This window comes from Saccopteryx bilineata, chromosome 5 (assembly GCF_036850765.1).
Source record: "Saccopteryx bilineata isolate mSacBil1 chromosome 5, mSacBil1_pri_phased_curated, whole genome shotgun sequence".
In the NCBI taxonomy this organism is placed as follows: domain Eukaryota; kingdom Metazoa; phylum Chordata; class Mammalia; order Chiroptera; family Emballonuridae; genus Saccopteryx; species Saccopteryx bilineata.
In genome coordinates this window covers 14,742,075-14,767,390 of record NC_089494.1, presented here as the reverse complement: position 1 = coordinate 14,767,390, position 25,316 = coordinate 14,742,075, and the positions used below count along the sequence as shown (strand labels likewise).

At 44.9% G+C, this 25,316-nt stretch overlaps 1 protein-coding gene across 1 annotated transcript in view; it reads left to right on the top strand.

The window, feature by feature from the left end:
* Positions 1-24,741, top strand: part of SGPP2 (sphingosine-1-phosphate phosphatase 2) — a 104,864-nt gene extending 80,123 nt beyond the window's left edge. Inside the window, exon 5 of the mRNA XM_066281042.1 lies at positions 21,548-24,741. Within this exon, the coding sequence (XP_066137139.1) occupies positions 21,548-22,099 (552 nt within the window). The 3' untranslated portion in view covers positions 22,100-24,741. The remainder of the gene's footprint in view (positions 1-21,547) is intronic.
* The last annotated feature ends 575 nt before the right edge of the window (positions 24,742-25,316 follow it).

Genomic DNA, 25,316 nt, shown 5'->3' with positions numbered 1-25,316 from the left:
TGAGGTCCCTGCAGGGCAGCGAGCCCACATCTGAAGGGGCTGAGGTTGGCATGGACTTCAGTTCTTCTGCAGTACTAGAACTAAGTGGGCTCTATCCTTCTGTGGCCTGGGCCTCAGGGCGACACCAGGTGGTGCACGGTGAGGGAGCGTGACAATTAACTGACACTTAGCCTGATGCGAGGGAGGGCAGGGAACTCTCTGAGGCTAAGCCTGCAGGGCTGAGCCCTGCAGCTACAGAGATGGGCCCCTGAGGCTGAGTTCACAGGAGAAGCGGCTCTGGGGAAGCAGGTCATTGACCTCAGGGAATGGGCCCCTGAGGCTGAGTTCACAGGAGAAGCGGCTCTGGGGAAGCAGGTCATTGACCTCAGGGAATGGGCCCCTGAGGCCGAGTTCACAGGAGAGGCGGCTCTGGGGAAGCAGGTCATTGACCTCAGGGAAAATGACACAGAAGTGCCCCCTATATGCCAGATTGCTACTGAGGGGAAGTTCTTAAAGTCTAGGTTGTATTGAGAATGCCTCCACGTTTCCCAAATAAGTAAGAAGAACAGCCACACTCAGGCCCAGCGCAGATGTAAGACCTGGCAGGTCTGTGCGACTCTCCTGTGCCCAGGTGCTGGCAAAATCAGACTAAGACACTGATCTGCCTTCCACGGGAGCCAGTCTCCATGTGTTTCTTGCTTGTATTAGCTACTTGCTTTTGGGATTGAACAGTGTGTTACAGTTTCACTGAAGAATGAAGTCTTTCTATATTAGAATCCTGTGCCTTTTTTTTTTTCTTTTTCTTTTTTTTGTGAGAGACAGAATCAGAGAGAGGGACAGACAGGAAGGGAGAGAGATGAGAAACATCAATTCTTTGTTGCAGCTCCTTAGTTGTTAAATGATTGCTTTCTCATATGTATGTGCCTTGATGGGGGGGGGGGTGCTACAGCAGACCGAGTGACCCCTTGCTCGAGCCAGCAACCTTGTGCTCAAGCTGGTGAGCCTTGCTCAAACCAGATGAGCCTGTGCTCAAGCTGGCGACCTCGGGGTCTGGAACCTCAGTCCTCCGCATCCCAGTCCGACGCTCTATCCACTGCGCCACCGCCTGGTCAGGCTCCTGCATCTCTCTTAACGGAAAAGGCATTGTCTTCACAATTTGCTTGTGAAATCAACTCTTATAAAATGAATCACACCTTCCCATTTGGTTATGTGATTTTTGGAAAATAGAAACACGAACTTCTGCCGTAATGTTCACTGTTGCTGTGACATTCTGAGAAATACGAGCCTGCCCCTGCACTTGATTCTCACTGCAACTCTAAATTATTGCTGGTTTGTCCTCATAGGGAAACAGGAAAGATGACACGATTTGCTGTGATACCTCAACCAACCCCTGAAACCTGAGCCTGAAGCCTTCTTTCTAAATCCAATCCAATCATAAGAGAATAATTCAATCTAGTTCAGTAAACGATTTACCTTCTTCAGAGGCAGATACACTCCTTAGAAAAGAAAAATCTTACATGCTTAGTATCAGTCATTCAAAGTCCTGAAGACAGAAGCCACGCCCCTTACTTTCCACCTTCCAAATTCTGCGAGAGCATTCTGACTGGTGGGACCTGATTTCTGAAGGGGGGAGGGATGTAGCATTTCTCTTTCCTACATCTCAGGCTCAGTGGGGAGGTGGGAATGGTCACAGAGCACCAGGTGACCGTTTTCATCAGGCTTTGGGGTCCTTTTTTTCATTGTCATCTATACTGCTCACAAAAATTAGGAGATATTTCAAAATGAATATGTAGCAATAAAGAAGAGAAGCATTTGATTTTTTTTATTAAACAAGAACATCAGAAAAGCAAATGACAAGTCAAAGAAAGTTATTTGATTATGCAAATGAGATGCAAAACCAACTTTTATTTCATTGGTGGAAACGCACTGTACAAAAGGCTGAAAGTACTGGAGTGTCTGCACATTCCCTGATCCCCTCATTTTTGTGAGCAGTGTAGTTTCCTCTGAGTGTACTGTGGTACATGCTGCTTCAGATAATGTCCTAGGAGTGGGTATCCTAGGGAAAACTCTGTGACAAGAATGAGGATTTCCTGACATTGGTTTATTTTTTATTTTTATTTTTTTTTTAATTTTAGAACATTTTTTATTACCCTAAAATGAAACCTCGTGCCCATTAGCAGTCACTCTTTTTTTAATATCATTTCTTTTATTTCTTTTTTTATTTTTTTATTTTTTTTTCCTTTTTTTTTTTTATAATTTTATTTTTTTAATGGGGTGACATCAATAAATCAGGATACATATATTCAAAGATAACAAGTCCAGGTTATCTTGTCGTTCAATTATGTTGCATACCCACCACCCAAAGTCAGATTGTCCTCCGTCACCCTCTATCTTGTTCTCTCTGTGCCCCTCCCCCTCCCCCTTTCCCTCTCCCATTCCCCCCTCCCCCCCGTAACCACCACACTCTTATCAATGTCTCTTAGTTTCACTATTATGTCCCATCTACGTATGGAATAATACAGTTCCTGTTTTTTTCTGATTTACTTATTTCGCTTCATGTTATCAAGATCCCACCATTTTGCTGTAAATGTTCCGATGTCATCATTTCTTATGGCTGAGTAGTATTCCATAGTGTATATGTGCCACATCTTCTTTATCCAGTCATCTATTGATGGGCTTTTTGGTTGTTTCCATGTCCTGGCCACTGTGAACAATGCTGCAATAAACATGGGGCTGCATGTGTCTTTACGTATCAATGTTTCTGAGTTTTGGGGATATATACCCAGTAGAGGAATTGCTGGGTCATAAGGTAGTTCTATTTTCAGTTTTTTGAGGAACCACCATACTTTCTTCCATAATGGTTGTACTACTTTACATTCCCACCAACAGTGGATGAGGGTTCCTTTTTCTCCACAGCCTCTCCAACATTTGCTATTACCTGACTTGCTAATAACAGCTAATGGAACAGGTGTGAGGTGGTATCTCATTGCTGTTTTGATTTGCATTTCTCTAATAGCTAAAGAAGATGAGCATCTTTTCATATATCTGTTGGCCATTTGTATTTCTTCCTGGGAGAAGTGTCTATTCATATCCTCTTCCCATTTTTTTATTGGATTGTTTGTTTGTTTGCTGTTGAGTTTTATGAGTTCTTTGTATATTTTGGATATTAAGCCCTTATCTGAGCTGTTGTTTGAAAATATCATTTCCCATTTAGTTGGCTTTCTGTTTATTTTGTTATCAGTTTCTCTTGCTGAGCAAAAACTTCTTAGTCTGATGTAGTCCCATTCATTAATTTTTGCCTTCACTTCTCTTGCCATTGGAGTCAAATTCATAAAATGCTCTTTAAAACCCAGGTCCATGAGTTGAGTACCTATGTCTTCTTCTATGTACTTAATTGTTTCAGGTCTTATGTTTAGATCTTTGATCCATTTTGAGTTAATTTTTGTACAGGGGGAGAGACTGTAGTCCGGTTTCATTCTTTTGCATGTGGCTTTCCAGTTTTCCCAGCACCATTTATTGAAGAGGCTTTCTTTTCTCCATTGTGTGTTGTTGGCCCCTTTATCAAAAATTATTTGACTATATATATGTGGTTTTATTTCTGGACTTTCTATTCTGTTCCATTGGTCTGAGTGTCTATTTTTCTGCCAATACCATGCTGTTTTGATTGTCGTGGCCCTATAATAGAGTTTGAAGTCAGGTATTGTTATGCCCCCAGCTTCATTCTTTTTCTTTAGGATTGCTTTGGCTATTCGGGGTTTTTTATAGTTCCATATAAATCTGATGATTTTTTGCTCTATTTCTTTAAAAAATGTCATTGGAAGTTTGATGGGAATTGCATTAAATTTGTATATTGCTTTGGGTAATATAGCCATCTTGATTATATTTATTCTTCCTAGCCAAGAACAAGGTATATTCTTCCATCTCATTATATCTTTTTCAATTTCCCTTAACAATGGTTTATAGTTTTCATTATATAAGTCCTTTACATTCTTTGTTATGTTTATTCCTAAGTATTTTATTTTTTTTTGTTGCAATCGTGAAGGGGATTATTCTTTTGAGTTCCCTCTCAGTTGTTTCATTGTTGGCATATAGAAAGGCTATTGACTTCTATATGTTAAATTTTGTATCCTGCGACCTTACTGTATTGGCTTATTGTTTCTAGTAGTCTTTTTGTGGATTCTTTGGGGTTTTCGATGTATAGGATCATATCATCTGCAAAAAGTGATACCTTTACTTCTTCTTTTCCGATATGGATGCCTTTTATTTCTTTGTCTTGTCTGATTGCTCTGGCTAGAACCTCTAGTACCACATTAAATAAGAGTGGAGAGAGTGGACAACCCTGTCTTGTTCCTGATTTAAGGGGGAAAGCCTTCAGTTTAGTGCCATTTATTATGATGTTAGCTGATGGTTTATCATATATGGCCTTTATCATGTTGAGATATTTTCCTTCTATACCCATTTTGTTGAGAGTCTTAAACATAAAATTGTGACTCTGTACCCCGGGTTCTGCCCCTTTGGCACGCTCAGGTAGAGGTTTGCAGTTGATAAGTCTCTATGGCAATGTCATGTATTGTGCTTTAGTCTCGTTGGCAGTCGAAGCTCAATAGCATTTATAGGCTCCGACAGTGAGAGAGTCTGTGTTCCTGGAGCCTTTCTCCTAGTCTTTCCTTCCTTAATTAGTAGCCTGATAATCTAGCTATGGGGTTGCTGCTGCCTCTGCCTGGATAGTAAGAGGCTCAAAGAGCTGGCAACTCCCCACTCTATTTCCACTCAGCACAGGGCTCTGGGTAAGGCTCAGTCAGTCAGAGCTGCTAGCATAATCAGGCGGGCTTTCTGCCCACTCAAAGACCTCTGGCTCTGCCACTCTGTCCGGTAACACAAGCGGGCGCCCACTTCCGGGGTGCTTGGAGGAAACTCTCACTCACTGTCTGCGACCAGGATATCTGGCCAGCAGTCTCACGCTCTGAGTGAAACCCCCAACCGCAGGGAAAAGTTGCAGCGTTGGAATTGAGTCTCACTCCGTCCCCGTGCGCGGCTTTTGCAAGGCGCTGGGGCGGCTCGAGATTCCGCTTTGGCCCACACAAAGGCCCCTGACTCTGCCCCTCTGTGCGATAACACGGGCGCGCACTGCCGAGGCACTGGGAGGAATTGCTCACTCCTTATCTGCGTGCGCAAACCAGGATATGAGGCCGGCCACGGTTCCCTCTGAGTGAAACACCCTCCAGCACGGAAAATCTCCACCGTTGGAATTAGTTCTCACTCCCTCCCGTGCGTGGCTTTCCCAGGAAGAAATTCTCGCCCACCAACTGCGCACCGACCAGGAGACCGGGTAAAATGGCCGCTCCGCTTGTCTTTCTTTGTTTGGGTTTGGCGCGAGTGTTAGCTTGTATTGCCCGGCTTGCCACAGGATCAGATTTTCCTCGGCTTGGATCTCCGTGCCACAGCCTGGTTCGGCCGTTTGTGCTGCGGCGGCCTGGATCTATTCACCTCCTTTGCCCGCCTCAGTTTCTATATTCACAGTTACCAGAGAAAGCCGCCCTGTTTAGGTTAGTGAGGAAGGAGGAGCATTTCTTACTCCCTATTTCCTTCGGGGTTTGGTTATATATTTAGCCAATTTTTCACTCAATCATACCTTTGGGTGTATTGCGAAGCATCTGGAAGCTCCAAGTATAGGTTTTTCTGTTTCTGGTTGAAGATCTTGTTGAGTTTTGGGGGAGATTTATCGGTATCGCTTCCTACCCCGCCATTACTCTCGACATTGGTTTATTTTAACATTAACTACACACATTGCTATTTCCATAAATAAAAGGACACAGGAGATTGTCATTCAAATTCCCTTAAGTCATCTTGCATTTTAATGTATAAATATGACTTTATTAGCAGTAGTAGCAAGCTGTGATAGAGGTATGTGGTCGATTCTATTCAGACCTCTGTCCCATTAGATTGTGAGTCCTTTCAGGCTAAGACTCTTCTTTCTTTACTTTTGTGTCTTGCCCTTCCTCTCCCCTCCCCCCCCCCCCACAGACACCAGTTCCCAACAGCCTGACCATAAGTGCACAGTAGATGTTGAGTGGATTGTAATGGATATCATCTGTTACCTGCTCATAAATCAGTTTTTCTGCTTTCATTTCTTTGTACTCTACTGAGTCAGATTTGACAAGATTCATCCATTAGTTGGACTCTTGCATTCATCATAGGCAATCAGGCCCGACCACGCAGCTAATATTTTTCTTAACATTATTTTGTTTTGCCTGTAAGAATAAACTTTATCTTGTGAAATATTTCATGGAATGTGCCATGCAACATTAAATACTATGCAGGCAGGCATGGTGCTCCATTTTGAGCTTCTAGGCAGCTTAGAGATGAATGTGCCTTGATGTATAGAAGGGACCGTGGCTCAGTGATCAGCAGTAGGAAGCATCAGGACCCTGTGAGGGACCAGTTCTTAGGTGAGAGGGAAGAATATCTGAAGACATACTGCTCCAATGCTTTGCACATTTTGTTTGACAGATGGCTTGACGATATAGTTGGAGTGGAGAAGGCAGTTCTACAACTCCTAATGGACTTGAGAATTTTATGAATAGAAAGCCTGGTCCTTAGAAAAGAAGAAGGGCTATAAATCAATGATTATGAATCTACTTCAAATACTTGAGAAAGATATCAGCAGAGTTCCCACTGATAGCATAACAAGGCAAGTCACAGAATGGGAAAAGAAATTCACAACACATTTATCTGACCGGTGACTCACCAATAAATCAGTAAAGAAAAGACAAGAAAGCCAATAAAAAATGGCCAGAAGACAAACAGGCACCCTATAAAAAAGGATGTATAAATGGCCAATAAACATATGAAAAAGGGCTGAATGTCATTCATCAGAGAAATCAAAATAAAAACACAATGAGATACTGCTGTACACCCACTAGAATGGCTTAAATGAGAAGGACTGACATTAGCAAGGGCTGCTAGGATTCCAAGAACCAGAAATCTCATGTCCTATTGGTAGGAGTGGTAGATTGGTGCAATTCTTCAGAAAACAGTCACAATGAACAGTAAAACATACCTATTTGCTCTAAAAGGCATGAAAAGGAAAGTTCAGAGTAGCATCATTTATAGCAGTCTTACACTAGAAATAGCCCAAATATCCATCAGTTATAGAAGGAATAAATAAAATGTGATATAGTCATATAATTTAATGCTATTCAAGAATGAAATGAATCAAAACGATAATATATATAACAACATGACTATCACAAACAAAATAAGAAGTAAAAGAAGCTAGATGCAAAAGGACACATACTGGATAACTCCATATGTGTCACACACAGCGAAGGTATGGTGCCAGAGACCTGGAGAGTGGGGACCATGGGGGAGAAGCTAGATACAAAAGGACACATACTGGATAACTCCATATGTGTCACACACAGCGAAGGTACGGTGCCAGAGACCTGGAGAGTGGGGACCATGGGGGAGATGCGGAGTTAGGTTCAGGAGGGGACTTCTGAGGTACAGGCCATGCTGTATTTACAATAACCTGGGTGGCAATTACTCAGGCACACTAGAGCACATTAAGCCTGAAACATCGCTGGAGGCAAATGACAAAACTGAAGCTGTCCTGCTTTGGGCACAACCTGAGAAGTATTTGAAGTAGATTCATAATCATTGATTTATAGCCCTTCTTCTTTTCCAATCTCTCTCGAGGCTCTACATTTCCCTCTAAAAATGTTTAGTTGCATCCTTACAGGTATTAGTAAGTTGTTTTTCATTGTCATTCAGTTGGAAATATTCTTTTCTGCTTGTTCTCTGAATTGCTGAGAGGTCTATAAAAATGTCCCACAATGACTGTGGATATGTCTAGTTTTCCTCTTAGTCTGTCAGTTTCTCCTTCGTATATTTTGAAGCTATGCTACTTGGTATACAGTCTTTAAATTGTCATCTCTGTGATAAATTGACCCTTTTATCATTATGAAGTGTCCTTCCTCGTCGCTTTCCTTAAAGCCTGCTTTGTTAATATAGCAGCAACAGCTTTTAGTATTTGCAAAGTATTTCTCCAGCCTTTTACTGTAGACTTTTCTGTATCCTCATATTTTTACTGGGTTCTTATGAACAGTGTATACTTGGATTTTTTAAAATTTAATTGACAATTTTGTTCTTTGTTAATTTTTTCTCCCTCTGCTTTCTTTTTGTATTAACAAGTACTTTAACTCTCCTATTTTTCCTCCTCTTCTAGCTTGTTATAAGTCTTGACTATTTTTTTAGTTGGCTACCCAAGAGATTATTACATCATGCATTTTTTACTTATGAGAGTCAAATGCAAATTAGTATCTTTATCACTTCCTGGAAGAGTGAATCATTAAATAAAATTTAATTCTACCTATATTTAAATCCACAGGACTTATTTTTATTGTTTTATAGTTATATATATTTTGGTTTATTCACATATTTGTGCTTTCTGTTGTCCCTCATTCCTTCCAATAGTTCCATGATTTCAGTGGGCATCTCATTCCTTCTAACTTACTTTAGTTAGTGTCTCTTTTAACATGGTTCTGCTGGTGATGAATTCTCTCAGTTGTTGTGCTCCTGGAAATATTTCCATTTCACTTTCATTTTTGAAGGATATTTTTGCTAGGTATAGAATTCTCTGTGTCATTTCCTCCAGTGTCCCTGAACTGGGTGCTTGCGTTTCCATGTCCCAACAGGGGGCCATGAATCACTGTGGCCAGGCTGGTCAGACTGGCAGTGACTTTCCAAATTTCATGCTTGCCAAGCAAGGCTGACTGTTTTTAAAGGTATGGTTAATCCATCAGTGTATAATTTTAGGAGGGCATTTTGTAGAATGTATTAAAATCTAAAGTGTCATTCATAGCCTTCGAGGCTCTTAGCCCATTTCTAAAAGTTCACTCTAAAGCATTTAATTGCACAAGCATGAAAGAAAAAAACAACAGTAACAAACACTTATAAAGCACTTAGGATCTGCAAGGCACTGTTCTAAGTGCTTTACATGTACTGACTACCTCCTAGGGTGGTTACAGCCACCCCATGAGAAGGTACTATACGGCTTATAAAAATTAGGGGATATTTTATCTCTTCATATTCATTTTGAAATGTCCCCTAATATTTGTGAGCAATATATTATCACTCCAGTTTTACAGAGGAGGCTTAAAGAGGTTCAGTAACCTGGTCAAGGTTATCTAGTTGGTAAACAACTGAAGTGAGATTTAAAACCAAGCAGTCTGACTTCAGAACTCATGCTTTTAATTACTTACTATCCTGTACTATCCCTCCACATGTTCATTAATGCATAATAATAGCAAACAATGAGAATACACTAAATATCCATCAATCAGATCTCGGTAAGTAGAATGAGATGTTATATAGCCATGAAAATAACATAGTCCTATGATCATGAAAAGACGTGTGTGACATACTGTTAGTGGAAAAAAAAAGCAGGATATATACATACAATAGAACAGCTTATCCAGTCTGGTGCTAGTTGTAAAATTGTGTGGGGAGGGTTGACCATGAGCAGAGGGCTCTGAAATGAATTTATAATAGTGAGGCTGACTTGATTTTAACACAAACAATAAAGCATGCCCTGTCAGTGAGCCGATGCACACCGATCGGGGCACAGCAGATGGATGTAGGGCGTGAAGTAGCTGGCCTTGCGTCTTGTGCTCTGAACATCAGCTAAAGGTCTAGAACTTAATTTTAATCTCAAAACGTTACCGAGGTCTGTGTTTATGTAGGTCTGTAGGAATGTTCTCTAAAACATGCTCACTCAGCAAAGGAAAACAGCACAGGGCTTTCTGTAAGTGCTGTACTTTATTTGATTGCTTTCAGCCCCTGAAATCTCCATAACATTATTTCCTGTGCATCGGCCTATCGCCCAGTTTGGTTTCCACTCCACACCCCTGAATGCTCTCCATGTTTGTGAAAACGCAGGGTCACTCGAGGACCACAGTCTTGTTCATGACTGTACCCTGGATCTCATTGCTCCATAAGGTACCCGGCTTTAGCTTATTCTTACCTGACACATACTTAATGACAAGGAAGGGACAATCTCTGTCACTGAGGTTGTGCAGCCTCATTAAAGACATGGCATTGCCATCTTTGACATTACTAAGTCAGTCTGCAAAGCAAGACTGCTATTTTTTGAGTGGCCTGCAATCCCCGGTTCCTAGTCTGATGCAGGAGGCAAAGTATTTGCTCGGGGAGTTCTGTTTCTGCACAGGGAGCCAGGACTCAAGGGTTCAAGCCCACATTCTCCAGGGTCAGGGACAGAGGACTGGGACAGATTTGCTTTTGCTTTCAACCTGAGACCCACGTCACCAGGTCATCGAAGAATGCTCAGATCTTTCTCTCACACCCCTTTGTGTACAGTATGTCTACACCAGAAGAGCACTTTCGGATTTTCAGAGGTGGTTCTGTCGCTCTCAAGTACGGTATTCCTGTAAGGCAGAAGTTTGCGTTTTAGATATTTCAAAAAAGAGCTCCAGGAACTCAGCTCCACCATGGTCAGCATGAGGAATCCGCATCGGCCTCCGTGACTCAGCGAAGGGGAGATGTCGTTGCCATTCACAGCGGAGGCCCCTGGCCGCAGCCTCAGCATCACCCGGAAGCTGGTTGGCAAGGCAGATTCTCGGGCCTCGCCTGGACCTCTGAATCAAAGCCTGCACTTTAACAAGCTTCCCACAGATTCTGATGCAAGACACCCATTTGAAAAGCAAGGAAACTGTCTACACTCACATCCCAGCAAATAAGGGGACGGTGCCAATTGCGTTTCATCCTGCAGGGCCTGCTCAGTGATGACATCACATCAAACATGACTTTCTTCTGTCCTCTTGCTGCTGGGAGGCCCCGCACCCGTCCAGACTGGAGGAAAATCACTGAAATGTTTGACAGCGTCTTTCGTGGCTTCGAGCAGATGGCCATTCCCTGTACTTGCCACGCTTGCACGCTGCTTAGCAGTTGTGGATGATGTTATAACCTGCCCGGAAGCTTGTCTGGAGCTCATGTTCTCATCCTCTGGACCTGCCAAGCCCTGTGATGTGTTATAACCGGAGCTGTTCATATTAATGGGGGTTATGTGTGGGGAATTCTTTCCTGCTTCACGAAGCTCTACTCTTTGAAATTGTCAGATTCTGTGAAGCCAGGACAAGCGAGTGATTATTTCCTAAATCATGCTTTCGATGGAATAGAGTTATAAAACAGTACTCCTTAATATCTTTCTAGTTAACATTACAGAATCATGTGATAATGCCTTCTTATATCATCCCATTAAGAAGCATAATAACTGACTTACTTTTCAGCACACGAGCACCATTAGACTCTACAAAAGAAAACAAGATAAAGAATCGTAACTGCCGTTATATGGGATAGGCATATTCCGTCATTCAGGAGAGTTGCACGAATAAACATTGAAATAATTTTCTACTTGTTAAAGTATAATCTTTCAACACAGGTGACATTAGCATCTATGTAAACACAATAAATTAATAAAAAAAGGTATAATCTTTCAATGGTAAAATCATAACTCTTGCCCAAATACTAAAGGAGTAGGTGTCAAAGATTCTATTCAACTTGTTCATTAGCGAAGGACCCATCAGGTGAAGAGAACTGAATATTTGCCGACAATTTAATAAGGAAATAGTACAGTAAGGTTGCTGAGTCATATACAAAGCTTCTTTGTGTCCTACAGACTGTAACCTTTGGGTTTATCATTTCCCCCCGAACAGAAGTGACCTGTATCTCTGCCGAACAAAAATCTACCAGCTGTCTCTTCACTGAGCCTGAGACCTTTCATCGACATATGATAGCTGAGTTTTATACAATTTTTCTGAACACACTATGGAAAACCTATTTTTGTTACAATGTCACCATCATTTTTAGTGAAGGTTTAAATGTTCGTGTCCAAGCAGGCATTTATTTTCAAATTGCTGAAGGTTGAAGCTGGCATACTTCTTTCTCATTAATATCATTCCTCCGGAGTTTCCATGAGTTTTCAGTAAGTGTTGTTCAGAGCCCGCTCTCGTCACCGTGGAGTGCCACATCTGGTGGTCCCTAACCCCCGGTTTGTGCTCAGATATGCGGTGGCACAGAGAACAGCCGTGACACAAGAAGGGGTGGCATCAGGGGCGGAGTGCCCACTCCCAGCCCTGACTACCAGGAGATGCTGCCGCTCACTCTCACGCCACGTGGCCGGGCTGACCTGCTTCCCACTGCTGACCGAGCCCGGTGGACATGCCTGGGTTTCAATAGAAAGTTCATATTTTTGAACGTAGGCATTCATACTTTCCCTCATACACGTGTTGATTACGTGACATGTAGGGCTCTCCCTGCAACCATTTATCTTCATATTCGTGGACAATGCATCCCACTTGCCATTTGGCTTCTGTTGAGCCTCATCTGCTTTATTCCCGGAAATTCACTTCCTTGTGAGCTAGCATGGAAGAAAAGAGTATTCTGAATGTGTTCACTAGGAAACATGGACCGGTCTCTAATGTCAAGATACTTTCTAGAATAGTTGTAGTGTTTTGAGGTGGGTTTCCTTTCTTCTTCTTCTTCCTCTTCTCCCTCTTCTTCCTCTTCCCCTTCCCCTCCTCCTCCTCCTCTTCTTCTTCTTCTTTCTCTTCTTCTCCTTCTCCTCGTCCTTCTTCTTCTTCTTCTTCCTCCTCTTCCTCCTCCTTCTTCTTCTTCCCCCCTCCTCCCCCTCTTCTTTTTCTTCCCCTTCCCCTTCCACCTCCCCTTCCCCTTCCCCTTCCCCTTCCCCTTCCCCTTCCCCTTCCCCTTCTATTTCCTCCTTGGTTCCTGTGGTGATTTTGGTTTGCTTTCCTGTCAGGGTCCGCTGGCATTCAGAGCACTCCCCGCTCCACAAAGAAGCAGGGCTTGCTTTTCCTCTGCTCCTGGCTTCCAGGGCTCAGCAAGGCAGCCAAGGGCAGAGAGGGTCCTTCCTGTTCTCAGCAGGGGACTGAGCCTAGGGGAAGACACCAGAATCATAGAGTTTTCAGAATAAATAGTGCCAAGATCTGAATGCATTCTTCCCTAACAATAGAATGAATGGGTTTGTTGAGGCCCCTTCCTTCTAGTTAACTAATCTTGCCTTGTGCTGGTCTGCTCAAAAGCATTCCTTTTTTTTTTTTTTTTTTTTTTGAACTGCTGAATTTTTTTTAAAGATTTTATTCGTTTTAGAGAGAGGAGACAGAGACAGAGAGAAGGGAGGGAGGAGCAGAAAGCATCAACTCTCATATGTGCCTTGACCAGGGAAGCCTGGGGTTTCGAACCGGCTACCTCAGTGTTCCAGGTCGACGCTTTTACCCACTGCGCCACCACAGGTCAGGCATCAAAAGCATTCTTTAGTGAAGATGTTTGGAGGTGGAATGTAAATTTGTCGCTGTAAACCGCCTATGGAGGGTCAGAATTCACACATGCTGGGCGTTCTCAGGGTGAGGGCCTGCTGCTGACATATCTCGAGATGTTCACCGAAAGGAGTGTATCTGTCTGGCCAAGAGTAAGAACACTATTTTGTTCGTGTGAATAAGCATTCACTAAAATTTGTCCTGATGCTTGGGGTGGCTCTATTCATTCTTTTCTAAGCACTTGTCCCTATTATTGTTTTCTGTAATGAGATATAATAAAACTCAAGCTTTTATCGGAATGCTATGTCTTAAAACTTAAATAACAGCAGGTACAAAAATCAAAGGGATTTAGATCTTTCTGCATTTTATCTCTAGAATGTGTTAGTTTCATGCAATGATTTATTTTCAAATAATTTTAAAGTATTTGTTTAAACCTTGACTGGTCAAGTGAATTAAAGTTTGGCTACATTTCACACAATGTGGTCAGGAGGGCACAACAGACGGAGCCTCTAGGCTTTCGTTTGAAATGTTACATCATAGAAGGAGGATTCATTAATTATCATATAGATTCTTGGGGGCATTTCATTGTTTGGCATGTTGTGAAAACGTATAAGCATCAGTCATTTCTGTTTTTTGCCTAGTGTGAAAAATTCTGATTTCTTCTTCTCCTGAATTACATTTTTATTACAATAAAAGTAGCAAACATCCAACTGTAGAAAACTTAGGGACTACTGCAGCAAGGAGAAGATTCATCACCTGTAACATCCAAACAGGAGAAAACACTCATTATTTTAGTTTATTTCCTTCTGACCTCTTACCCACGCATGCAGCTATCTCCTGTGGAACGTTAGTCTTCTGCTCCATAGATCTTACTGATGGTTGGCTCCTTTGAAACAAAACAACAAAACAAAGCAAAACAAAAACCAAGGTTGCAGAAATGTATTTCTGCAAACGGGACACGTTGCTGCTGTGTCATCAGGTAAGGAAGCAGTATGTATGTTTAGCTCATTTTTGGTGTACCGTGCCAGACACGTGACCATATGTGCGGTTCCAAAAAAAACCACGTCCTGATTGGAAATTTGCCCAAAACAACACAGCACATCCAGTGCCAAGCTGGAGATTTGTGAGCTTTTATAGTTTCTGTGAACTTAGGAGCTTGAAGAAAATTCTTGTAAAAAAGTTGTTTGAGAATTTTCAAGCACTACAAGTTCTTATTTTTAGAAGCTGTTTAGAATAATTTGTTACTAGAAACCTAGAGCCCCAAATTAGAAATCTCATGAGCTGACGGTTCGAGTATTTTCCTTATAAAAATACCTAAATGTCTTGTTATCGCCTTTTATGGCGAAAAATCCAACCGTGTGGCTAAAAGACAAAAAAAAAAAAAAAAAAAAAAAAAAAAAAAAAAAAAAAAAGAAAGAAAGAAAGAAAGAAAGAAAAAAGACGCCAGCAGCCATGTTGACTAAAATTACTTTTGCCTCAAATGCTGGGTCTGTGGACCAAAATAGCCTAGTCTCCTGATGTATTGAAGACAAACAGAATTAGCTTAGGAAGAATATTCCAACCAGATGTCTGGGACTTGGATAACTGCAGTTACAAAGGAAGATAGGAGAGGAAAGCAAATTTTCTTTTATGGATCGGAACAGTACATATTAAGTCCTCTGGCTGTCCAGGATAAGAGAAAAGCATCGGATCCTCGGATCACTATGCCTGAGTGTCTGCTACGTGATAGGCTCCCTGCTGGGGACATGGAGGAGCAGTGTAAACGTGCAGAAGAACTCGTCTTTACTGAAGGGAGTTTTCTCACCCACTCAGGGAAAAGCACGTGGCCACCCACCCGGCAGCAGAGGCACTTAGGGAAGGACCTTTCAAGTCGTGTGAAGCGAGTGCCTTCACGTTCAGTTCAGGGAGAGGTTTATTTCCAGCGGGGCTGATACCTGAGGCTGTGTTGGGAGGGAAGTGGCTTCAGAGCTGAGCCTTACTTAGGTGACCTGGCCAGATGCTGCTGGAGATGGAACGTGTGCCGGACATAAAAGGAAAACGGCACTGGGTGGTAAAACTGTGCTCGGCACGTTTAGGAAAAGCTAGTAGACCCACTTGACTGGAGTGAGAGAAACCCTTGGAATTATAGCTTAATTAAACCCATGGCAAGCAGGCTCCTCCTCTTGATATATAGGCTAATACTTTTCAGCATTTCCTATTGAGACTTATGACATCAGCATGGCCTCGGGGCGTTACAGTGCAGACTCCTGGGCCATACTTCGGATCAGAACCAGAGGGCACTCCCCTGGAAGCTGTGTTTTCCAGTCTCCCCGGGGATTCTAGTGCACACCGAAGCCGGGAGCACCCGCTGTAGAAACAGCCACGGGGAAGGCTGTCCATGGGTGCTCTGGGGCTGCAGCGTGGCAGGGGCTGCAGCAAGGGTCTGAGCTCTGTCAGCAGGAGTGGGAGCTTGTGAGTGACAGGGGTGGGGGCTGACGGGGAGGGGCAGTCAGATACTGCCACCAGGACTCTGAGCTTCTGTGCCCGGGGACCCTGGGGCGCCACCAACAGAAACAGGTATGTCATCAGAATTCCCCTGAGCACCTACATGCAGGACTGCTCGGAACCTGTGGCTCTTTGCAAAACTATCCCCAATAGAAATGCCCGCACAGAATATTTCTGGAGTTTTGCAAGGGAGTCTGCCATGAACCCATCGGAGCCCCTGTGTTGCTCTGGTTGACATGATGGTGACAGGATGGCTTTGCCGGTTCCCTTGCTCTCACCCAGGCTGTGACCTCGGGCACCTGGGTTTTACCCACTGTCGTCCGGGCCCTGCAGCCCCCTGACCTTGGCAGGGACTAGAGCTAGGAGAGGCTAGTCTAGGAGAGGCTGCTGTGTGCTGAGTGACGCTCACGGTCCCTGCCAGGAACAGCACCCGTTCCTGCAGGGCTGCGTGTCGCCAGCATCTCCCCAGCTGTCCTTCAGGCAAAGCCGGTGTGTGCCTGTGACTCTGAATCAAGGCCCACAGTGGGCGATACAGACACTGTGCCCTTGTCCTGCCAGGTGGTATCAGAAAGTGTCCCCATGGGGCACTGTGGCCCGGGGTGGGAGAAAGAACGGGTTCTTCTCCCCGAGACCCCTCTGGCGGACGGGCTCCAGAGAAGCATGATCTCGCTCTGTGTTTTCCAGGCGGAGGCAAAGGGACTCTTCCATCCTCTCTGACTCCTGAGCACTCAGGTGTAAAGTCCAGCATCTGAGAGGCACAATCTTCCCCTAGCTGAGAGAGGAGAGGTGATTTTTGGGGTGTTGAGCTCACTGCTCCTGGTTTTCTTCCTGCCCTCAAAATGCATGTTCCTTTGTGGCACACAGACAAGACTCCCTTAGTCCTCAGCAGGTGAGGGCGTGGTGGGCCCCTGCCCACCTCTACCACAGAGTTCCAGTCCCTGCTGAGGCCACTGCTAGGCTCACCGGGGAGCCCTCCACGTGGGGATGGAAAGGCAGGGCCTGTTTGGAGAAGGAGAGACTGAATTTTGTCTCGCTTAAGTATTTTAAAGAGGCAGTATATTTACATGATACAAAATTCGAAAGGCATATAATGGTAGCCTAAGAAAAGTCTCCTTCCCAACTCTGTCCCCCCATTTAAGCGAACTCATTTGTGTGTTGAAGTACAAATGTATCTATTCTGCTACCATTTTTGAATGGGAATGGTAGCATGCTGTATATACCGCTGTACACATGGTATTTAAAATTCCACATCCCCTGCAGCCGCAGAGAACTCACTCTGTCACGTGACCATACCATGGGTAGGTTTCACTGGTCCTCTAGGCACTAGTTGTCATGTTTCCAGTCGTTTGCCATTATAAGCCAACTACGACAGACAACACACATGTACATGCCTCATTTCAGATATAGGCAGGCGGGTCTCTGTGGTCCAGTCCCAGAGTGAGATTGCAGGTCAGAGGTTAAATGTACTTGTAATTTCTAAAAATATGGCCAAGTTCCTCCCCATAAGGGTTGTGCCATTTTGCACTCATATGATTAATAGACAGAGTCTCTTTTCCCCTCCTCCTAGTTCAGCACCAGAATGTCGTACTTCTGGATTATTGCTAACACTGATAGGTTCTCAGCGCGCTGTGGGGGTAGCGAGTGGGGGGTGGGGAAGGGACATGCTAGGAACCTGGGTGTCCAGCACACTGCTTTACTCACAGCAGCAGACGCTCAGCCGTGTTACTCAGTGGCAGAGAAAGCCCACTAGCTTTTTAATTTCTGTTTGAAATGTAATTTTTAAATTTATTTTTAAAATTAACAGTAAAAAAAAATGGACTGTGTGGGGTAGAAAGGTCTATGGATTTTAACACACATATAGATTTGGGTAGCCACCCCCCCAATATAGAATGGTTCCATCTCCTCAAAAAATGCTATCTCTTTGTAGTCACACACTCCCCCCCCCCACCTCTAGAACATGGCAACCATTTTTCTGTTTGGTTGTTGATGGTTTTAATTTTAGACAAAATGCTTTGGGGGGCTGATGGGACATCTGAATAAAAATGTCTAGCATTCCAATAAAAGATGCAGGACTAAGATTTCACCCTTTGAGCAATATGAACGTTCATGTACGTCCTCATGCCTCCTAACCATCCAGAGTACGATCGTAACAAAAAAATTTATTTTAAAAATGTGTAAGGCAACATTAAAAAAAGGCAAATGTGTGTTCTTATTTCCATAAATTGGTTATCAAACACACATGATTTTAAGTTAATAAAATTATAACTGGAACTAATTTCATTTTTTGAAAACAAACTCACTCCCGGGGGTCAGCAAGCATGAAAAGAACTCACTACTCAAAGGGTTAAGAGAGACACCTGAAGACATAGGTTTGAGAGTCACACTGATAGAGAATGAAAGATGAAGCTACCAACTACACTAACTCTTCAAGGAGAAAGCACACAAGGCTTGAAGACGGCATCAATGGCAATGCCCGTGCTCAGGATGTAGAAACCGGAGAAAGATCTAAAGGAGAGACTTCTTAGAGGTCAGAGAAGGGCCAGGATGGTGGAGGGTCATGTTAATAAAAGCTGTCTGCTAAACGAAAAGTTCGTGAATCTGCAGGACACAGTGTTCAGAAGAAAGTATATCTCCTTCCTGGAATTCAAACTGAAGCTCTACAACTCATTCTGATTGGGCTAGCTTCGGTCCCATGACCACCCCTATACCAGTCACTGTCACCAGGAGATACAAAGCATTGATTGGCCTACCTTGGTCATGTGCTCCAACTCCATAATTTCCCAGAACCTCATGGATCCTCAAGGGAAAATATGAGGCTACTGGGTCAAAGACATAGACTGAAAAAGCAACCAACAAATGTCTATAAGTGGCCTTTGAAAATGGTGTATCATCTAATCTAAGAATCTAAACAACACGAGTGCTTCAAGTTGAAGTGGAGGCAACTGGTATAGAAAATCCTATCCAAGAGTGTGGCTTAATTTCGGTAACCAGAATGCTTAAATGAAGACTTTTTCCTTTATTCCAAAAATAAGTCAGTATCAGTGTATATTTGTAAGCATGGGGAAGGGAGTCATGGGAGACCGTGGAGATCATGAATACGGGCATAACTGAGGACAGAGATGGTGGCCGAAGAGCAGGGGAGGCCCCGGATGCCACATGGGGGACAGTGCAACCACAAGGCTTCCTCTGAGGGGCAGGTGGTCTCCACCATCCATGCTTGCTCTGCCATCTCTTTTCACTGCCGTCAGAACGATCCCTTCAAGGGGAAATACGTTGGTACCCAAAGAGAGCTACTTCAGTGCTTCCTTGCTCCCAGGATGCAGTCCTCCGGAAGTGGGCTGGACTTTATGGCCCTGTAGGAGGTATCTTCTGCCTACATTTGCTTTCTATTCTCCAGCCTCGGGGGACCATCAACGTCTGCACTCACTGGCCTCGTTCACTCTCAAGTAACAGGACGGTCTGTCTCTCCACTAGACTGTGAGCTCCGCGCGGGTACAGGTTGTGTTTGTTTCGCTCGCATTGGCTCTGCCAGCGCCATGTCTGGCGTAGGGCGGGCTCTCACACGTGGCTGCCAGAAGGGTGAATGGGTGCCCACTGGTCGTGAAGTTTGCTGTAGCCTCAGTGACTTTCTCTAAAATCTAATCCTCCCCCACTGTGTGAGATGTCATTTTGTTAGAGACTAAGCAAGAGAAATAATGAAGTTATTACAAATGAAAGATCAAGCCTATAGAATTCTAATGTGTGTGTGTGTGTGTGTGTGTGTGTGTGTGTAAAGAGTGTAAGACCACATGCCAAATATAGACAGGGTTGACTCCAGGTAGTGGAAATGATCTATTTTCTCCTCATACTTTTCAGTGGTTTGCATATGTACTACTTTCTAGTGTCTTCCAGATTTTCCAGCTCACCGGGGGAAATGCTTTCAATTTTTCAACTCTAAACTTTCAAAATAACCCACAGAAACTTTGTAACAAAATCGCAGCAAGCTCCTCATTCTGGCATACATGTGTTCATTCCTTAATTACACTGACTTCCTCTTCTAATGTTTGCAATGGGAATAAAGGAAAAAGGAAATAGATGATACTAAGGTGTTAAAGATGATGTCTTAAACAGGCACTCAAAAGAAGAAAGGAAAGGAGGAGGGGAAAGAGGGAGTAATGGAGGAAGGAGAAAAGAAAACCAAAATCGAAAATGTTCTAAAAAAGGATTAATTAGATTAAGCAAGGTACAGCCACTTGATGAAATGGTGGCATGGGGGTGCTCTGTCACCGCCACACCCAAAATGTCTCCTCACACTGTCCCATACAAATGACCTGTAAGCAATGATGGTGCGACGCTGCGGTGTGACTGCCCCCCCCCCAGCCGGCTGCAGCCCTAACACATGCCTACCAAGAAAGGGTGCTGACACCTCTGTGAAAATCCTGACAATACATGTCATATAAAGTTAAAAGTAACAGGAGATTGAAGGAACAATGTGAGTATAGTTGTGCATTAAGAAAACAAATACAGTGGTACCTTGAGGTATGAACAGACCAACATATGAATTTTTTAAGATACAAGCTGCGACTTGGTCCGTATTTTTGTTTGAGATCCAAACAAAATTCTGAGATTCGAGTCGTGATTCAGGAAGCTGCTGCTAGTTGGCACGTTGGTGCACAGGTCCAGTATCGGCAGTTTGATATATGAGTTGACGGACATATGAGCTATGTTACAGAATGAATTAAATTCGTATCTCGGTACCACTGCATAGCCTGACCAGGTGGCAGCGCAGTAGATAGAGCATCGGCCTGGGAAGCTGAGGACCCAGGTTCAAAACCCTGATGTCTCCGGCTTGAGCGAAGGCTCATCTGGCTTGAGCACAGGCTCACCAGCTTGAGTGTGGGATCACAGACATAACTTTATAGCCACTGGCTTAAGCCCAAGGTAACTGGAAGCCCAAGGTCGCTGGCTTGAGCAAGGGGTCACTGGCTCGGCTAGAGCCCCCCAGTCAAGGCAGGTATGAGAAAGCAATCAATGAACAACTAAAGTGCCTCAATTACAAGTTGATACTTCTCATCTCTCACCCTTTCTGTCTGTCTGTCTGTCTGTCTGTCTCTCTCTCTCTCACACACACACACACACACACACAATTTAAAAAAGAAAACAAGTATAGAATTCCGTTCAAAAGACAGAAAAACATGAAGAAATCTCTAACGTGACTACAACTTTATATTTCTCAAATATGCATTAAAAAAACAGACAAAGCCCTGGCCGGTTGGCTCAGTGGTAGAGCGTCAGCCTGGCGTGCAGAAGTCCCGGGTTCGATTCCCGGCCAGGGCACACAGGAGAAGCGCCCATCTGCTTCTCCATCCTTCCCCCTCTCCTTCTTCTCTGTCTCTCTCTTCCCCTCCCGCAGCGAGGCTCCATTGGAGCAAAGATGGCCTGGGCGCTGGGGATGGCTCCTTGGTCTCTGCCCCAGGCACTAGAGTGGCTCTGGTCGCCACAGAGCGACGCCCCAGAGGGGCAGAGCATCGCCCCCTGGTGGGCGTACCGGGTGGATCCCAGTTGGGCGCATGTGGGAGTCTGTCAGACTGTCTATCCCCGTTTCCAGCTTCAGAAAAATACAAAAAGAAAAAAAAAAAAAACCAGACAAAACAATATAAAAATCATATTGTCGAATCAACCACATTTGACTCAGAATTATACCTGCATCCTGGGAGCATTCACTGACTTACTCTTTTCTCTCCTCCCTGCAGGATGTGCTGGGTGGCATCCTGATCACCATGGTCCTCATTGTCGTCACCTTCCCTGCCTGGACCCTGCTCGATCGCCTGGACTCGGCCAGCCCCCTCTTCCCCGTGTGTGTCATAGTGGTGCCGTTCCTCCTGTGTTACAATTACCCAGTGTCTGATTACTACAGCCCGACCAGAGCGGACACCACCACCGTCATGGCCGCCGGGGCTGGGGTGACCATCGGATTCTGGATCAACCATTTCTTCCAGCTCGTGGCGGAGCCCACGGGATCACTGCCCGCTGTCCAGCACATCCCGCCGCTCACCACCGCTGTGCTGGTTCTGGGTCTGACCAAATTTGCCGTGGGACTTATGCTGATCCTCCTGGTTCGCCAGCTCGTGCAGAATCTCTCGCTGCAAGTGTTATACTCGTGGTTCAAGGTGGTCACCAGGAACAAGGAGGCCAGGCGGAGACTGGAGATCGAAGTGCCTTACAAGTTTGTCACCTACACGTCTGTTGGCATCTGTGCCACAACCTTTGTGCCCATGCTACACAGGTTTTTGGGATTGCTCTGAGCCTCAAGCAGCTGGAAATGAGCCCACCGGACAAGAGCCAAGACATAGGGAAGTTGTTGGGTGGGCAAGTCTTGACACCACATTTTATTTTGAAAAAAATTATTTAAGTCATGTGCCTGCTTTGCTGATCTCCATGATAAATGTCGCTGCCATTTGAAAGGAAACAGTGTCCCATTAGGATCCATTAGTCCGGGAGGGCCATGTCTCAGGTGAAGCCAGGCGAAAACCCAGGCAGGTTCTTTGAGGGCTCTCACCCTGTCTGTTAACGTGGTCTCTAGACCAAGTCATGGGCTGGCGGGAGCGTGGATGGTTTAGGAACAGCGGCCCTGGGCTCTGGAGAGAGGGGCGGGGTCTGGGGCCGAGGGTGAGCCTGTCTTTTCAGTTACAACCTGGCCCAGCACCGAGTCTCGTTTCCCGAGTGGGAACTTTGGTCCGGCAGAAAGGGTGGCACCCTGTAAAACTGCATTCCGCAGACATGGTGGCCTTGTCACTCTGATCAAACTAGGCTGCCCGCTCGCTCGGGTGGTGGGAGCCAGGCAGCCCTCTCTGTGAGGTCATGAAAGACAAGCCCACTTCCCTCCAGGGTCCCCGCCTCTGGAGGCGGGGACAGCGAGGCAGGAAGTTGGTACATTTTGTGGTTCCGGGAACCTTCACCGCACTCTCTGGACCCATGGAACCGGCGGGCTGCTCCTACCGCGCCAGGCGGGTGGGGGTTACCCTTCATCAAAAGTGGGTTCTGGGTTTGTCTGCGTGTTCCGCTCGCTCCTGCTTCTCAGTGACTCGGGAGGAGCCCTCAACCCATCTTCAGCCTTTTCCTCTTTGCGGCATGTCAAAGTGGGTCAGTGGAGGGACAGAGAACTCAGTCCTTTCTGACGCCGGATGTGGAGGGACTCAACCTCCCTCCAGGACATGGCCCGGTCCTGACAGAGCTCCGTTCCCCCAGCTCCTTTCTATAATAATCGCTTCTCATCTGCTAAACCGGGGCCCCCTCGCTGGCTTCCCACCTTAGCTCTTGGCAATTTTAAGGGTAATTCATGCAAGAATAAGAACAGCCTCTTTTGGGAAAACAAGCCAACCCAGCACAGCACCCTGTACACCAGGGATTCCCAAACTTTTTACACTGGGGGCTAGTTCACTGTCCCTCAGACAGTTGGAGGGCCGGACTATAAAAAAAACTATGAACAAATCCCTATGCACACTGCACATATCTTATTTTAAAGTAAAAAAACAAAACGGGAACAAATACAATATTTAAAATAAAGAACAAGTAAATTTAAATCAACAAACTGACCGGTATTTCAATGGGAACTATGCTCCTCTCACTGACCACCAATGAAAGAGGTGCCCCTTCCGGAAGTGCGGCGGGGGCCGGATAAATGGCCTCAGGGGGCCTCATGCAGCCCGCAGGCCGTAGTTTGGGGACCACTGCTGTACACCAAGGGTGTGTCCTCAGCAGTCTTAGGAAGGGGAGCGTTGTGCAGACACCGAGGGTCCCCTCGCAGGGCTCCACTCCAGTTATTTAGCATAAGAAACAAGAAGTAGCAATTTCCTCAGAAATCAGTGTAAATATGCACAGTTAACAAAGAACCTTTTGCAGTCCAGCGCCAGAGCCACCGAAGCCGGGATTACAATCGGACACATCCTCGTCATGTGCACGCACACTCGGGGGTGGGGAGGTGGGGTGGGGGGACCTGAGCCTGCCTGGAAAGTGAGGCCCTTCACCTCTGCCTCCAGCATGAAAGCAAGAGCCATATTTGTCCTGATCTCGACCATGTCCCTTGGCCTTATTGCTGAAATGACCTCTTGTAACTGACTTCGTGCTCCGCTTTCTTGAGAATACTTTTTAGTAAAACATCCAGTTTTCTCTTCAAATTCTGCTCACATTTTTCAACTAGAATGCAGGGATGAAGATGCTTCCCATTTGAGTATTTTTACATCACACTGAGTAGTGTTGGCTGCACCACATGGAGGGGCGGGACTTGGGTCGAGCCCAGCGGACAGGCACTCCAGCGCTAACCTCCTGCACCCCCGGTGCAGTGGACGGAGGCCCTTTCCTGTAACTCCGCCCCCACTGCCAAACCACTGCAGAATTATGCAAAATGATTTCAGTTGATTTTTCTGAAGCCATCGAACAAAAGGATCAGCTTTTGCCACTTGTGTCATTTGTGGTCATGGCAGTGGGTGTTGGTGAAACGTTTGAGCGCTTATGAAATTTTTACTGCCTGTCTCTTCTAAGTCCCAAGGAAGGCCAATCAGCTCTACTGATGTGTGTAAGGCTGTATTTGCTGTTTGGATGGAGCCATTCATTGCCCATCAAGAATGACTCAAGGATTTGTCATGGTTGATCACTTTTTCAAGTATCTTACTATAGAAACTGGAGAATGAAGAGCAAATATTGACGAGGCCAGGCTTAGTTTTTTGAGCTCCTGCCTCGCAAGCCCTCTACATTCATTCCTCTCGCTGTTAAAGTCTTACACCTCTTAGTCTTTCTCATTCACACAACGCACATGCCCTTCAGAGTTTGCCTTGCTCTATGGTAAGCCATCTAGATGTTCTCTCTGGGGAAAGACTGCCCCCTGCTGGTTGAAGCTCAGTCTTGGTCCAAAGCCCATCTCTTGATCTGGAGTCTTCGAGAGCAAGAACTTTAAAAATGATTAAAAAAAAAATACTCAGAAAAATCAATAGAATACAGAAATATGAAAAATACAGCTACCATTAAAATAAAAAAAATTAAATCTTTAAAGTCAAATTTACTGTGATATATCCACTATAAGCTGAAGATCAGGGGTGTGGCCAACCCTGCCTGTGACACATCAGGATCATCGGCACCCCCAGGGGTCAGGTGCTGTCCTCACCCTGCCCCAAACCACCCCCACTGTGGCCCAGGGTGTCCATTCTATAACCATCACTCCCAAGAATGGTCATGTCACACCAGTTTTGCTCAGACCTACCCCCTAGCAGAATACACGGAAGAAAGACCCAGAGGGACTCCTGAACTGAAACCCCTTCACGAGGGTGGCCGCCGTCACCCCACAGCATGCCCGAGGGGTGCACTGTCATGTGGGACGTTCTCGCCCAAAGAGGCGGCTGATGCTTCCCAAGTGTCATCAAAGCATGTGGCGGTTCCGGGCCATATGCTCCGGTTTCTATTTTGGAAGGTTTCAGCTGTCTTGCTTATGTATCATTATGTAAATTTATTCTTTTAAAAATAAAATCA